General features: G+C 40.0%; 1 protein-coding gene across 1 annotated transcript; it reads left to right on the top strand.

The window, feature by feature from the left end:
* Positions 1-4,012: 4,012 nt before the first annotated feature.
* Positions 4,013-15,181, top strand: ATP6V1G3 (ATPase H+ transporting V1 subunit G3). The gene is made up of 3 exons (XM_058808907.1): positions 4,013-4,163; positions 11,428-11,528; positions 14,741-15,181. The coding sequence occupies exons 1-3, from the start codon at positions 4,082-4,084 to the stop codon at positions 14,912-14,914; spliced, it is 357 nt and encodes a 118-aa protein (XP_058664890.1). The 5' UTR covers positions 4,013-4,081; the 3' UTR covers positions 14,915-15,181.
* The last annotated feature ends 1,168 nt before the right edge of the window (positions 15,182-16,349 follow it).

The raw sequence follows: 16,349 nt of genomic DNA, 5'->3' as shown, positions 1-16,349 counted from the left end.
GTGTTGCAGACTTGGCCAGCAGTCAATAAGCTCACCCAGACAGTATGGCAGCAAGCTGCCTCTAGCAATATTTTAATATTTATTCATCTTTGCAAACCTTTTTGTTCCCATATTTTTCAGGCTGATACGTGAAATTCAGGCTGCTGAAGTCAGCTGTGGTGAGGTCATCAGAGTGAAACTCTCAGTGTCAGAAAACAGCTGCAGCAAGAATCTTAGCTTGCACACATGATTACAACTTCAGTACAAACTTCATAACTTTTTCTTCTAATGTAAGCAAGCAGGGGTCTTGAATTCAGAGAGAAAAGGCCAGAATTTTCAGATATGTGTGATGGTTTTCACTGCATACTTACCATGCTTGTGTACAAAGAGCTTTTGCTATTGATGCTAACAGGAGCCCATCTCTCTTTCTCAGCCTGACAGATCCTACTGCATCAGAAGGTGCTCCATTTTCAGGAGGAACAGCCCCCACCGTGCTGCAGAAGCCATGCAGGTGTGCACCCTGCTTTTCCTCACTTAGGCCTTTCTAGAGAAACGAAACAAAAGGCACACAAACCCAAAAAAGCACCCGAGGCAGCTGCCCTGCCTGACACACTGCTGATCTTTAGGCTTTATCAGTGAATCAACATCTGCATCCTGAGCAGTGTGCTACTTAGCAGTCATAGCAGCTCATTTGGAAAGAATTTGGTTCCTAATTATAAAAAAAGAGATTTGAAGTGTTTGCCTTGGGCAGTACAGCCACAGAGACAGTGCATGGGAGACCTTCAAGTTCAACACATTTCAGTGGAAACTCTGCCTGCTGCCCTCCTACATACAGGAGAGTCTGTGCACACTTAAACCACAATAAAAGGATGCCACAGCATTACCTTGGCTGCTCAGTAGTAAGTGGATTGAGAAGGTGGTAAACTCATGCTAGATAAGGCTCAATCTGAGTTACAGCAAACAGATTTTTTCCAAATAATCTGAATTACCTGGGGTGAATTCAGCCACTGGCCCCGGCCTTCCCACTGCAGAGATAAAATAGCAGCTGCACAGCCTGCATCTAAACTCTAAATGCCTGATTTAGAGTGTTTCTGCTGTTCAAGCTGTGGGTCAGCAGGGAGAGCTCAGCAGGGTCTCTTTTCCCTTGTAACAGTCTTCAAGAGCTCTTGTTCTACAGCTTTGCTTTGAAGGAGTAAGAATGCCAGAACTGAGCCCATTTTTCCCTTTCTGTCCGTTGGGATAACCAGAAACGGCTCAGGAAATTCTGGAGGCCAAGATAGATAGACAAAATGCTGAGAAGAAAAAAGAGACTTTAAAAAAAAAAACTCTTTTTCTGTCCTCTTTCACTTTGGTAACACTTCTCCTGCCCCATCGCCAGTCACCACATCAGCTTCTTTTTTCTAATTAAATGAGTCTGGAGCTGACTTGGAAAGAAAGCCAGCAACTACAACATAGAGAAGTTTCTTACTGGTTTGTGTGATGAAGTAGGAGCCTGTTTGGCCAGTCCATGGCTTAACCTACTTTATTTTAATGAATTATCCATGAGGTGGGATACATAGAGGTGCCATGTCAGCATAGTCTGAGGTCATCGCCAGCATCATCAGACAAGCTTTGAAATTAGCTCTGAGTGGCAGTACTTCATGTGGAGTCTAACAAAATGTGTATGAGCACCAGCCAAAATAAATTATCATCTTCTCCCCGGCAGATGTGTGCCACTACCTGCCTGATGCCATGAGGGCCAGCATGGCATGCCACCCCACTGTATGGAAACCAGCCACAAGGAAAATTATAAACTGAGACTTTTTTTAAATTCAGAAAAATATTAAAAGTGTGAACTGTGACATATGCAGCTCAAATGATCTGCCTAAGGAATATATTAATTTTTTCACAATGGAAGAACTTTATAGTCTCTTGAAGATTGTATCTTTTTTCCTTAAAAATTCATCATATAGAATAATTTTCTATGAAAAATTAATTAATAGATTGTAAATGTCAAAATTCAGATCATTAGTGATGCCCAAATACTATAATTATTGAGAAGTGCTCTGAAGATTCAAAGGGTCTCACCCATAATGCTTTCAGCCAAGTCCAGAAACTGAAGCAGTTTAATTTGCCAGTAGTTCTGTAACATTTCTCCCAGCAATGGGATTTGCTTGACGAGACCCTTTGCCTGGAAAGGGATTTACTTTTGATGTCTGAGACAAGCCTGACATTTCCACTTCCTATTTAATTTTTAAGTAACTTCTGCTTTAAAGTTCGAAGCTCAAGTTTCCTGCCCCAAGTAAACCAGATCTCGTCATTTTTTATTTTCATTTTCCACTTCTGCTTTTCTCTGACAGTAATATCACTGGTAGCTGAATCACAGTGGCAAATGGCTTCCTAACCCTACAGTTTCTACATTTTCTGTAGAATTGATCATCATTTCTTCTGTGTCTGAATAAAATAAACTTCAAGGCTACGCATTAAAATCTTCTAAAAACAGTGCCATGTCTGCTGTCCTGCAGTTAGAGTGAACCTCTGGTTTCAGTGCTGGAGATAAGCAAACATGTCACACAGCTCCTGGATGAAGAAATAAACTCAGTGTTTGAGAAATAAACGCAGTGTTTGGTACACTGTAAGAAAGGCGGAGCTTGAGTGAAATTTGACTTTGCAATAGCACAGAAACAATAGAACAAAAACCAAAACAAATTCCTTTTCCAGGTCTCAGTGCTGCTGTCATTCAGAGCACTGCCAAAGACAATAATAGGGCCAGAGGGTTCTCCTTCCATTTTCTCTCAAACCTACAGCTATTTGGCAGGGGATAAAAACAGCTTAATAGTCTACTTCGTGTAGTACATATTTCCTCATCAGGAAGAGGTAACAGCCTAGCACAGCAAAGTAGCAGCATGACACAGCTGCCCTGGGAAGCCCCAGAAAACAAAGGGCCCTAGAATAAGAGCCATTAACAGAGAGCCCCAAATAATTTTTATATAAATGTATTTTATAATATATGCAGAAATTGTATCACATGTATAAATATATAACTATGTGTATAGAATTGCAGCATGAAAAAAACTTTTATATCAGGAGGTCATCTCCAGTCCTGGCAGAGCTTTATCAAGAACCTGAAATAAATAAACTTTACTCATGCTGTGAGGTATTTTTTTACAAAAAATAAATCTATCTTAATTATGCAACATGACATGTCCCTCTCCTATGCAATGGCTGAAGTACCTGTAACAGCTGAGATTTTTTGGTTTTTTTAATGAGGATTCAGAAGATGAACATGCTGCTTCCTCATGCAGTAGCTCACAAACCACTCTCTTCCCTTCTGTAGGGAATGGGATGTGCATTTACAGTCATGCACAGGCATTCATTTGACTGTTGTGTGCATTATGACTTGAAAGTAAAACCTAGCCCACCATTCATACCTTGCAAAAGTCTGGGTCTTAGAGCTAATCCCAGAGTTTCTCAGTCCATCTCATCTCCACTCACCTCCATCGTGGCAGATTACAAGGCAGAGCATACCTCAATCACTAAATGCTTTTTTAAACTTTAGTCCCCAATGAATTCATTCCTATTGTATATTTTTTTAGAGTGAAAAGCCCAATAAGTACTGTTGAGAAGTAACATTAAACAGAAGCCTGCAAGCAGTTATTGGTGTTCAACCAAAATTAATTGTTAACTGAACTTGATTTTTCACTTTGAGGGGAAGTTTTATTTAAAGGAAATGCCAAGAAAATATTTTTCCCCTCAGTTCCTAGACAAGATTAACTGTATTCTGCTTCAGAAATAAGAGCCTAAAAAAAAAAAAATCCCCGTTAAAATACAAGCCATCTGAAATGCTCTTTTTTGCCCCAATGTGTTAATCAGAGACTTCAAGTTCTCTGTGACCCTGAGGAGAGGAGGACATTCCCTTCAGCCTCACTGCTGTGTTTTTCTGACTGCACTCCCAGGCCTGTGTGCCCAGCAGCAATCCAGGCACAGCCAGCTGGGTTGGTACAATCTGGAAGCTTGTTGCAATAACACACAGAACAAAAAACACAAGGAAGAGCCTGGCAGCTGTATAAAACTCCCTCTGAGCTCCAGTCTCCACGGAAGTTCACCAGCCCCAGCAAGCAGCATGACCAGCCAGTCTCAGGGAATCCAGCAGCTTTTGCAGGCAGAAAAACGTGCCAAGGACAAACTGGAGGAAGCCAAAAAAAGTAAGTAGTTGGCCTGGTTTTACTGTACTTCTCAAGTGCAAGCCCTTCAGAATAACAGTAGCTCACAGAAAAAGATTATTTCATCTGTATACATGCACTAGTGCTGTGCCTTGACTACAGCCAGGCACTTACTCAAGCCTGAATATTCAGAGTTTGCTTAAAATCCCCTGTGCTTGTGTCTACGTGTACATGTGCCTTAAAACATTAAAAAATGTTTTCTTTGTTATATTCATCCTGTCAGCTGCATTTGTTTTTCCTTTATCTCAGTGTTGTTAATGCCATTACTGCCTTGCTATTTAAATTAAAATCTTACATGCCTTTGGCTGCCAGCTCTGGAGGACTAGACTCCAAACTCTTTACTTTTCTTAATAGGTTTTGCTAGGAGTTTTTCGTCTTCCTCCTTACTTGCAAAATCCAGTAACTTGTCTCCTAATTGAAGCTGGGCTTCAAAAAATTATATGAAAACTAAGGGGAGACTTCAACACCCTGATAGTAATCAAAGTCACAGTAAAACCGTGAGCACTCTCAGTACTGTAATAGATCATTCACAGAAGTTTTATTACATGGTACAAGCAATTATTCTCCTGAGTGCAGGTACAACCACATGAGTCATTGACCTGCACTAGCACTGGAATATTAATGCTGTTTTCTGGAGTGATCTTGCTTCAGAAACCAGCAGCAGAATACAAAGAAAATGGATGTCACTGATGTCATGTGGAGCAAGAGCACAATTAAAGGAATATTGTTTTCCGTGGAGAAATGGAAGCTAAACAGAATAATTTGTGTAGTTTCCCTATCCCTTCTGCATGTGAATCAGCATTGTTGTATGCTCATTAATCTTTAGTGTGATGTATCAATTTGAACAGCAGCACACAAAAATAAATAGAAAGGCAAGTCCCCTCACTAAGCACCCAGGCACTGCCTGTGCCTTGCAGACAGTAGAGATTAAAGCAAATCCTCCCACCTTCATAAAACAGAACTCTCAGGCAGAAACCTGAAGGCAAGGGATAGTTAAGTAGTGTTTTGACCTCTTCCACAGCCAAACTAGGAGCTCTGGGAGGGATGGTTTTTCCCTTCTCATGTAGGGCAAAGGAAACACTGCCCCTCAAATCAAGAGGGAACACTACCTGGAAAGCCACAGCCTCAGTGGAAGGAGTTTGGCCTGAACACAGACTACAGAATCAGGTCTTAGCTTGAAGTGGATTACTTTTGGGTTTGGAGGGGGTTTTTTGTGGCTTTAATTTGATTTGTGTTTGTTTTTAAACCAGAAGAGTCACTTTAGCTTTTTCTACAACAGTCATTTAAAAAGCAAATCCATAAATTAAGAAACTCCAAAAATGAAAAGAGAAATTATAACATAAAATTGATGACCAAAGATGAATGTCTTGCAGAATCCAGACACAGTTATGGATGCATTTACTCTACTCTGCAAAAGACACATTCCCTTGTCACCACCTCAGCCTCACTTGGAGTGCTTGTGATAAAAACAGGATTTCTTACAGATAAAATATCTTCACACCCTTCTGAGTCAGAAACTTGAATTAAACCACTACCAGTGTTTACCTCAACACTAACACACCAGTAGGAGTTATTAACCAGCTACAGAAAAACAGCTATTAAGAATTTTGCTATCAGTAAAATTATTCAGAGTAAAATATATCATCACTATGGCTTTCTTTTCTATTACTTTTAAGATCATAATTTTTTGCATTTATAAAAATTATTAAGGAAAATTAAAGTTTCAATACACAAATTTAAACATAACAAAACAACCCAGTGACTGTGAAGGAGCAACAGACTGCCCAGAGGCTGGGGAATCTCCAATCTCAGAGACATTCAAAACCCACTGGATATGGCCCCAATCAAGCTGCCCTTGCTTCCATCAGGAAGTGTGTCCTATGGACTCCTTCCAGCCTCAGCACTTCAGTGTGATTCCATGAAAAACCTCAAGAATTTACAAAATTTGTTGATCAAGGGCAAACAGTTTAAATAAATCCACCCTGGATTTTGTTCTAAACCAAGCGTTAAAGGTAATCTGTAGGTAATCAGCATAAATATACCTGGACAACCATTATATTCAACATTGAAAGAAGCTTGCAGTGAAGCTACAAAACAAACTGCCCGTGTTGTCCCTGATTAAACTATTTTCATACCACTGTCACTACACCACCTTAGATAACTAAGCCAGCATAAGTTAAATACTGTGGGACAAGGGCAAAAGGGATTATTTTAGAGATAAGTCTGGCTATTCTAAGTTGGAGTTACTTCAGCAGTGTCTTCCCCACATTGATTCTGCAGTTAGATCAAAACAAAGGATTGCAGAGTTTGTCTCTGAGCATAAAAGCGAAGCTGAAAAGCAATACATGAAATGCAACAGATCTGTGCAGTGCAGTTGGCTGACCTGTGCACACTCAGCTGGGTGGAGCAAGGAGGGAGGTGCTGCTTCACCCCAGCATGGGCAGCTCAGATCCACCTGGCTCCAGCTGGGATCAGCAGCTGCTGCTCAGGGCCTGCTCTGCAGCTCTGGGCTGCCAGGGAAAGCACTGAGCCCTCCCAGCCCTGTGACCTCGTCTGTCACCCCAAGCAGGCATTGCACAACACCACTGCACCATGGGTCTGGCTGCTGTGCTGGCACTGGGACAGCAGCTGGCAGCTTCTTCCTGGGACACACCAGGAAAAGGCATTTGCAAGGAAATGGGACTGGCAAAACTACCCTGATGTTTACAGTTGATACTCACATAACCAATCAAAATGTAGTGTGAACACACATAATATTGTATATAAACAGTTAATGGGCCTAGCTTTTGCTGACATATGTGCAGTTGTTAGTAATGTAAAAGCCACTTGAAGTAACTGAAAAAAATCAGTGAATAAAATTATATTGATACACACAAAACAAAACAAAAATATTATGTTAAAGATCCTCTGTACATGTTTTTTCTTACTTCTTGCTCAATACCCTTTTTCTGGCATGATATCATTAGCTGATGTCATTTATACCTGAAAAATTGTTAATATTTAAATAATCAATTAAATGAACATGTGCAAGGCTGAAATTATTAGATTGATTAAACACAAGCCAAACCAGTCTGCAATCCTTTGACAATTTGAACATGGTGCTGCTTTATCTATAATTTTTACTTTAAGCACAATTTAGATCCCAGAAATAACTGAGCATTGTCAGCGCCAAGACATCAATTCCTGAAAATCCTTTTGGGTAAAACAAGGGAAACAATGTGTCATGAACACTGGGCTTAGCAAAACTTGTTCTCCTATAGATTTTTATATATTCCCTTGAATTTCTCATGCCTAATAAAAAGAAAACTCAGATGAAAGATTATAAAAAAACAGATTAAAACCAAATGTTAATCAAAATAAGATATTGTAAACAGAATTATATCCATGGCGCTCTCTTGGACAATATCCAAGACATATTTTATCTACTGAGAAAGCTATACATAATGTTCAGCTGCCTCTATTTTATTAAAAGTACAAAATCGTTTTGTCACAATGCACATCCCCAAATCCCATTTTCCAGACAATTTACCAAAGACAACTGAAATGGTTCTATTTTAAGAAAATATGAGTAATTTTGGGCAGCTTCTTCAAAGGACTTGATTTCTATGCAGAAATTCAGCTAGGAGCCTAGATGGTATGTTTGAAAACAAAACTCCAATTTTAGCATTGCAGTTTTTGGAAAGTAAGATAACTTAGTGTTTGAACAAATTAGAATGCAACATTTTTGCCTCCTACTGTCTTTCTTACAAGATCTAAAAAACTCCAGCAACCTAAAAGACACCAGTTCTTGTGGATCTAACCAGAGCAAAGTGTTTAAGGAACATCATAGAAATACCTAGAAAGAAGAATACAGCCTTTCTCTATGCTAATAACACCTTGCCATGTTAGGCAAGAAAATCCTGTACAGTGCTGACTGGTCACAGTAAGTTTTTTTAAATTTGGCCAATTTAACACAATGCCTAAAAATTTATAGGCTGTGGACAAGGAAACCAGGCATAGCACAGCTGCTTTGCTGCTCCCCATCTTCAAGGATGGAAGGAGGGACAGAGGGCCAGCAATCCTGGCTCCCACAGCATGACCTTTGTGGCAAAAAATCTCTTCAAATTTGGGGTTTTCTGTACCTCACCTCTGTGATCCTGAGGAAATGTCATAGGGCCAGGCTAGTTTGCCCATCCTCCAGCACTTCTTTCCCTCTTTTTGCATGATTTTGGCCAAATTTCAGTGCTCCACCATCCCCTCCAGTGTGTAAGGGTTGATTTCAGCTCGGCTGTGCTCTGCAGAGAACCAGCCCAGCAGATCAGTAAGGCTTTGAAAAGGCGGTCCTGTATTGCACAGCTACGGTAGCAGACAAGTGGTTAACAACAGACTGATTAATTAATTTTGGTTTGTCCCTAGTGGAACAGCAGGTTAAGCTCTAGTTTCTGCTTAACTTAATCAGGTGCAGCATATGCACCATCACATATGTTGGCAGTTGCCGATTCTGTCCACAACGTTGTTGGACTAGCAGTAATTTACTCACAGCTTTTCCACTTAATTAAATAGGAAGCAGCAGGTTCCTGCTGTGCCAATCCTAAAGGCATCATGGAAAAATGAAATGGCTGCCACCCTCCAGTGACACCCTATGTATTGTGCTTACACCAGAGCACTGTCAAGAGCTGACACGTATGTGTGTATATATACACTCTTTGGCTCACTGTCTACATTGTCAGAGGCAACTGAACTGTTGTTTTATAGTTAATCTCTTTCCATTTTCTGCATTTTAAATGGATATATTTATCTATCTGGTGGCCAAATATGCAACATATTTACTACAGATGGCCCCCCAGATGGAATTTGAAATTAAAATCCCACTGATTTTGAAATAATTTAATTTGCTATAGAGATCCAGTTCCTCAGCTGGTGAAATTGGCAAAGCTTCATCGTAGTCACTCCCCCTGACTGCCAGCTCCAGAGAATCACCCCTCAGCTCCACTCCTACAAAGTGGAAACTCTACAAAAGGCTGATCAGCTCCAGATTTGGAGAGGAGAATAAGGGAAATTTCAAAATACAGACTTGAACCTGGTTCCAAATTTTGTTGTCCAGACTTATGTCAGGCTCTTACACAGATCTGTCAGTTTGCTCATCCTGGTCCCAACACTTCATACAGTGAGTGGCAGAAGCTGGGGGAAATCAGCCTTTTTCAAACAAATACAAACTCTGGAAAAGTACCCACTAGGTTTAAAACAGCCTGTCTCCCCTTCATACATAAGCACAGTGGCTCAAGGGAGAAGGACTCTGAGAAATATAATGTCCCTCACGTGAGAGCCCTGCACTGATGGACTGGGAGTCAATAAAGCTATGTGGTTCCTCAGTAGGCTGCTCCTTCCTGTAGAAAGCCTGTGTACATGCCACCCCCAAGGTTCCACAGTAAGCCAACAGTCCAGGAATCAAGATTTAAAAAGTAATTCCCATGTTGTGCATCTCTCTGCTTCTACTCACCCATCTGCAGATAATTATTTTGGAAGGAGCACTCAGCTGGAGAAGTAATTTCCTGCTGAATCAGGTATTTTACCCAGGCTTTTGCTGATTCTCAGATGTATTAAAACAGTCTTCCTCCCAAGCTTCAGCTTCCTCATTATGCCATGCTCAGTGGGAGCAAGTTGCTATATGACACTCCTGATAAGGCTTGAGAAGCCCAGCTCAGATGTAACCAAACCAGTGTAACAGCTTGCAGAAAGAAAATGAGAAATATTTATGTTCGTCTTCCTAGTCTAGACAGAGAATGTTTTGTAGGATTTCAGGAAAGAAGAAAAGGTATCTTCTGTCTTGTGTGCTTGAATTAAGAGCCTAAAAAAAAAGTTTGTATTGCTCAGTGGTGTTAAATAGGTTGTTATCTTAAGTAAATAAATCAGTGTGCCACAAGAGATCAAGATGGCTCTTACAGCTGCCTAGGCTGCCACTCTCACATTCTTGTGATATCCTAATTTAAGCAACTAAGCAATTTTTCAGCCACTGAAGATATTTCTCTTGTTAAGAAAAGGGACCAACCGTATTCCTCCCACTCCTAAAATTCTAGCTGTACAGCAGAAAGAGACCCCAAAAATCAGCACCAGCCCAGGAATCAAGTATAGCATACCAACATTCCATGCAAGAGGTGTACACTTAGAAAATTACTGTTTCCTCACAAGGTAGTGCAGCAGAATCCTGAGGACCTGAGGAGTTCCATGCAACTTTACTGACTTGATAAATGACAGAGAAGCCCACAGGGGTTTTATGACAAGCTTGCCAGCTCCTTCATGTAGAACCTTAAACATCACATTTCCATCAAACCATTTACTCTTGTTCTTTACATGACAACCCTGCTAGATCCAGGAAGGATCTTATGTCCAGTCCTGCAGTGACTTACACGCTCTTGATTTGACAAGCCCATAGTGTTTTACCTAAAACAAACTATTCACAGCAAACAGAATTAGGTATGCAAGCAAGCCTGGAGAGGAGGAAGGCTCTAGTTTCCACCACACCCTGAAATGTCACTTTACAGATCTCCTTCTTGTTTAAAATGAAAAGCAAAAAAACGTTGAATCCCTTTCATGGTTTCTGTGCATTGGCAAAGAATTGACCTCCTTCTCTTAGTCATCCACCTCTGCTTTTAACAAAGGTTAGTAGAAAAGAGTGGGGGAAGAAAGGACAAAGCTTGAAAGTTGCAACTCAGTTTGGTAGTGGTTAAGACATCTTGCATTGTTTTGGATATCTGCCAGCTCTAAGCAGAATCCAGTTGGTGTGGGATGAAGGGATTCTGGCAACCAATCAATACAGGAAATCTTACAGAATAACGTCTTTTCCCATCCGTGACAACTAAAATCTGTTATCTGGCTGCTACTATTGCTGATGAAGAAAAGATAGATATTTATTTAAACACCAAGCTGTGATTAGAAAAAAAGCATTTGTGTTGCAGGAAGATGTCTACTCGCAGAAAGACTTCTGTTGTCACTAAATCAAGAAGCTCTTCACTTGAGGTGTGCTTCTGCACAGGAAGTTAGTTTCAGAAGAGGGGTACTTGCATGACCCCTTGCTTGCAGTCAAAAGATATTCTGAATAAATCACTTTGTCGCTTTTGACCATTCTTGTGCAAATAAATCCAATGGACAAGACTTTCAGCAAAGTCAGTGTTCTACTATGGCAGCTAAAGTATCTCTGATTTAGAGAGATTCATCTTTGGGGATACAGGGAAGGTATGAAATAAAGGCCTCTTTCTTGCCCCTCTAGGAAAGGGTAAAAGGCTGAAGCAGGCCAAGGAAGAAGCCACAGCTGAGATAGACCACTACAGACTACAGAGGGAGAAGGAATTTAGAAACAAGGAAACAAATGTAAGTAAGAAACCTGTGTGTGTTCTTTTGTCTTACCAAACTTCTCAATGGTAAACCAAATTTCTTCCAAGAGTATTACCTGGAGACTCATGCAAACCAGTGTGGTCATACTGATTAAACGCAGATGCGTCATCTGCAGTGTCTGTATGCTTCATTTGGACTTTTTCACAGGCTTTGAATGCATTTGTAGAAGAAATTGTGGACATTCACCACTAAAATGGTCCAGATTGCATATTTGGTTCATGTTTATGCTTTGAAGATGTATGTCCCTTAAGGAAAAATACTTTTGGGTCCTTTTTCTATAACCACAGACAGACGTAGTTCCTGTTCAGAAACTGGAGGATTCAGTAACATGGATGTGTCAGTAAAAACAAAAGTTTAAAATGTTTCTTTCCATTTCTGTTCCACTTCAGCTGTCTCTTTTCATTACATATAAGACTACATCCCTTGTCAACTGAAGTCACCAAAACTTCAGAGGTTTTCACTGTTTCTATAGTCAAAGTGGTCTGACTCAATATTTTCCTATCTGAATAAACCCATTTTATACTTTTATGGCATCTTGAATTTTTCTCTAGTATTTCCATGAAATTCACAAACCATTCTCTTTTCACCAGGTGACCTTCCTCCTACATTCTTGGTCTTTTTTTTTTCTTCCCAGGTTGTATCATGCAATGACAAGGAAAGTTTTGTGCAAAAGCAGGCAAAAAAAGCAAAAAAAAAGCCAAAGAGGTCAAACAAAATCTGTTTTACCAACCTGTCATTTCAGTCACACTTTACATAAAACATTTTCTGGCAGGGATCACAACCCTTAGGAACATCTATACACACAAAGTATTGGTATCATAACCTGCCAACCCCCAGACACACTGTCACACAGGCAGGCCAGATAAAAATGTCTTAAGGGTACAGTTTCTGTTGTTTACTGACACCAAAATAAAGTATAAATACCTCTAACATTTGTTCACCTTTTCAGTCAAGCCAGAGTTCTTGTTCTAGGTCCTGATAGCAGAAGAGTAAAGATGCTGCTTTTTTGTGAACTCCATTTTTTTCACCACAACCAAATTAAAGCTGCAGGGAAAGGCCACTATTTGTCGACGGAAGGTTTCACATGAGCAGGACAGAGCACATATTGCTCCTCAAATGACAGCATGTTGTACAAGATACTTGCAGTCCTCCTCCACGTTCCCTGACCCCATTATGTCGAACATTTACCTTCCCAGACAAATGCCATCATTATTAACCTGTGTCTGGAGGCAGCCAGGAGCTCCAGCAAGGCAGTGTAGGGGGAGCTCTGATGCCTGGTTCAGTTTACTTTCTTGGGTATTTGGACACAAGGATTTTTAATTCTCTGTCACAGTCTCCTCTAATGCCATCCTTCCTCATACTTTGCGTCACTTGCATCCAAAGAGGAGGAAATTTTCTTATACTATGAGAGGCTTCATATCCATCCATAATTAAGAACAACAACAGAAAAATAAATATTGAGGTTAGAATGACAATACGCAAAATCTCTTTTCAAAACATGCAAAATTTTTTGCCTGAATCTCAAACCAGTTTTGTTTTTTCACTCATTGAGGTCACCTAACTCTAGAGATGTGCAGCCTAGTTCTGAATTTTCTTGTGGCTTCAGAGCCAATGTAATATTTTAGCAGCTTTGAAATTACACTAGCATAAAGCATGTATGGGAAAAATAAGGGAAAAACCTTCAAGGTCAGCAAAAATCATAAACCAAGCAGAGCATTGCCTGCATTCTGCAAGAAAAATGTCCTCAAACTCAGAAGCTGAAGAAGAGAGGGAAAACACATGGAAGTGTAAGAGTTTACTATCTCAAATGACAACATTAGCATGAGCCAAGAAAGCGGGTCTGCAGAGGCTCCTCTTAAAATTATAATACTTTTCTTGAGACTTTTCAAAAGTATTTAGTCGCTGGATAACATGCAACCATCTGGGATCTCTAGAAAGTTACTTTCCCCAGTGGAAAAATTCAGTTCCATAAATCTGGTCTAAGCTGTACAACCTTTCCCGCATGCAACCCTTGCAATTTGTCTAAAAGATATAATAAAATTTCAGCTAAAAATAGATATTATAGAAAACTATAATCCTTTCCCAATACTTATTATTATGTCTACAACCTACATTTCTTCCAAACTGAAAAATGGTTTACGTGTGGATTATGGACAAATGTCTTACTATGTTGCCAGGTACTGATAAATGGAAAAGGGAAGGTGGCCTATGCAAAAGATGCTTTTCTTTCTTTTAAGGGCTAAGTTGGGCTGAAACCACATGGGAAATAGAGTCAATGACCCCTCCTTTGTTTCTGGTCATGCTCTAGGTACCCCACTAATATACCACAGGTTAGCTCCACCTGCTAGTCCACCCCAGAGAACCGTGGCAGAAACAAGAACAATGTGTTAGTTATTCCTTTCTTACTCTGCCAGCATGCAGAAATGTCTTCTTCTCTCCACATGGAATTCTTTAGCTGGAAATCAGTTTCTCTGCTAGTATCTGAAGGACTTTTCCATAAGGGAAGAATTCAAGGGATGTTGGGGCAGTAGGGGAGGAGGGAGCAAAGTCACAGATTTGGAACGTGTGCATCTGTTTGTAACATAACCTTGCTAAAATGTTCAGTGAGTCCAGAGTCAATTAAATTCTAAGCGAATGTCCTGATATTAACTGTGCCAGAAGCTGTCTGGTATTTCGCCAGATAAGAAAATGTAACATTAAAAGACCTTGTCTGAGGCCTGTTGAGGGTTATACATCACTAACTGCTGAAGACATTTCAAGTACTCTGAAACTGTAATTATGCATTTTCAGGAAGGCTTTTCCATGTTTGGTCCTTAGCTGCACTCACAGGCACTCTCAGTGAGGCCAAACGAAGGCACACAGTGATAGAACTTAGCTGCCTAGTCATTAAAATAGAAACCAAATTAAAATGAGCCATATAAAAGACAAAACATATACAATGTTTTTTCCACAGTGAGCTGGGAAACTTTCATTACATAGGGAGATTCCCAGATTCCCATTGCTAATGAGCATATGAGAATTGCCTTTAATCCTGTTTTTATGCCTCCAGTTGAACCCAGATCAAACCCTCACGGTTCAGAAGCACTATGATGTGTTTGTGTTATGCTTGTGCTACATGATGAAGAAAAGTACAATAAACATGGTTATATGTAACCTCTCATTTTGCTCAGAGGTCTTCTGCTTTTCAGGTAATGGGCTCCCAAGGTAACCTCTCTGCCAAAATAGAAGAGCAAACAACAGAAGCCATCCGAAACCTCACAAGCAGCTACCACAAGAACATGGAGAGCATGATGAAAAAGCTCTTGAGCACAATATTTGACATCAGCCCTGAAATTCACCCAAACTTCAGACCTGCAGTTTAAGATTCATTGATGTGTTTGGAAAGCAAAGTAGCCTTCTTTCTTGATAAGCATAAATACTTTCTCATCTATTGTTTCTGTATGTGTGAGAAAAAAAGAGCACTGAAGCCAAAAGCACACAATTTCACACAGGCTTTTGATGTGACAGGAATTATACAGGGTTTCACAAGCATTTGTTGGAATATTGTTTCCTGTGGCTAAGCCCCTGTCATTTAGGCAGGGACAAGTCAACAACAGCAAAATAAATGATTATTTGGCACCAGCAGGTTTTCAGTGTGAGTCTTTGTTCCTTTTGTCTTATAAAATGTTCTGTACTTGGATATTATGTTGCATAAAGTCTGTTTATCCTAATCTTTTCTGCGCTTCAAGTCATGTGAAGTAAAATATCACAAAAAACAAAAATGGAACATTTCTGTTTTTCTTGTGACATATGGAGTGGTCAGGTTATGGACCATACAGGAACATTTGATTTTGGTCAAAAACAATAGGTCAAAGCATTTTCAATTTTTCTATGCTAGCTTAAAGCAAAATGTAGTTAACTTGTACAAAACTATGCTTAAATCCATACTTTAATTATTATACTAAAATTTAACTGCACCACAAACTTTATATAGCTTTGTTAAATCTGAAAAATGAGAACAGGCATAATCATTATTTACAAAATTGTTATGGTGCAAAGGGCAGGCTAGCACATGTATTATTTCCATACAGTTTCCCTGAAAGCACAGGAACCCAAGGGCTCAAACTCTACACCAGTTATGCTAAATCCTGAATCCACAGGTTGTCCACCAGAAATCACATCAGCTACAGCTCATTTCTGTTACCCTAAGCGACCTTGGGTAATACTTCTCTGTGCAGGAGCACAGATTTCCCTTGGAATAAATTCTACTGAAGTTGTGAAAATACAATATGATCTGTGCTCTCAAGGTGAAGCCCATTCAGTCTGATGGGAGGCACTGATCAAGTGGGGATCTGATACACACCTGCACTGTGAGCTCCTTTAATGCCTTGTCTCCACTACAAAATTACACTAAATTAGAAGCTTGAGAAATGGCAATGACTAGCAAACAGCAGCCATGATTTTCAGTCCATGTAGAGACAGAGAAATCATTTCCATTTCACAGCAGCTAGTCATAGGCAATCTCCTGTTCCAGCAAGGTTTACAGAGTTGATGTGCTGTCATGTGTAAAATGACCGTAAAGCTGTAGTCAACCTAATGTCAGCAAACACAACTCCTCAAGGCTGTGCCTGGATACCACATAATCTCCAAGCCCTGATTGTTACAGTCTCCTGTGCTTGATTATATTCCCTGGGGACCCAAGGATGCTGAGGAATGGGAAAGAAACTAGAAATCCTATTGACATCAGCTGAAAGGCTCATTTATTTAGGAGGGCTTTGAATCAATGTGTGATAGGCTTTGATTTACTGAGAGGATGAA

This window comes from Ammospiza caudacuta, chromosome 7 (assembly GCF_027887145.1).
Source record: "Ammospiza caudacuta isolate bAmmCau1 chromosome 7, bAmmCau1.pri, whole genome shotgun sequence".
In the NCBI taxonomy this organism is placed as follows: Eukaryota; Metazoa; Chordata; class Aves; order Passeriformes; family Passerellidae; genus Ammospiza; species Ammospiza caudacuta.
The sequence above is the reverse complement of the archived record's forward strand: the minus strand, read 5'-3'. Positions and strand labels throughout refer to the sequence as shown.

Coding starts and splice junctions, on each gene's coding strand:
- ATP6V1G3 (XM_058808907.1), top strand. CDS start 4,082: ATGACCAGCCAGTCTCAGGGAATCCAGCAGCTTTTGCAGGCAGAAAAA. Junction 4,164..11,427: donor ACTGGAGGAAGCCAAAAAAA/GTAAGTAGTTGG, acceptor TTGCCCCTCTAG/GAAAGGGTAAAAGGCTGAAG. Junction 11,529..14,740: donor TTAGAAACAAGGAAACAAAT/GTAAGTAAGAAA, acceptor TCTGCTTTTCAG/GTAATGGGCTCCCAAGGTAA.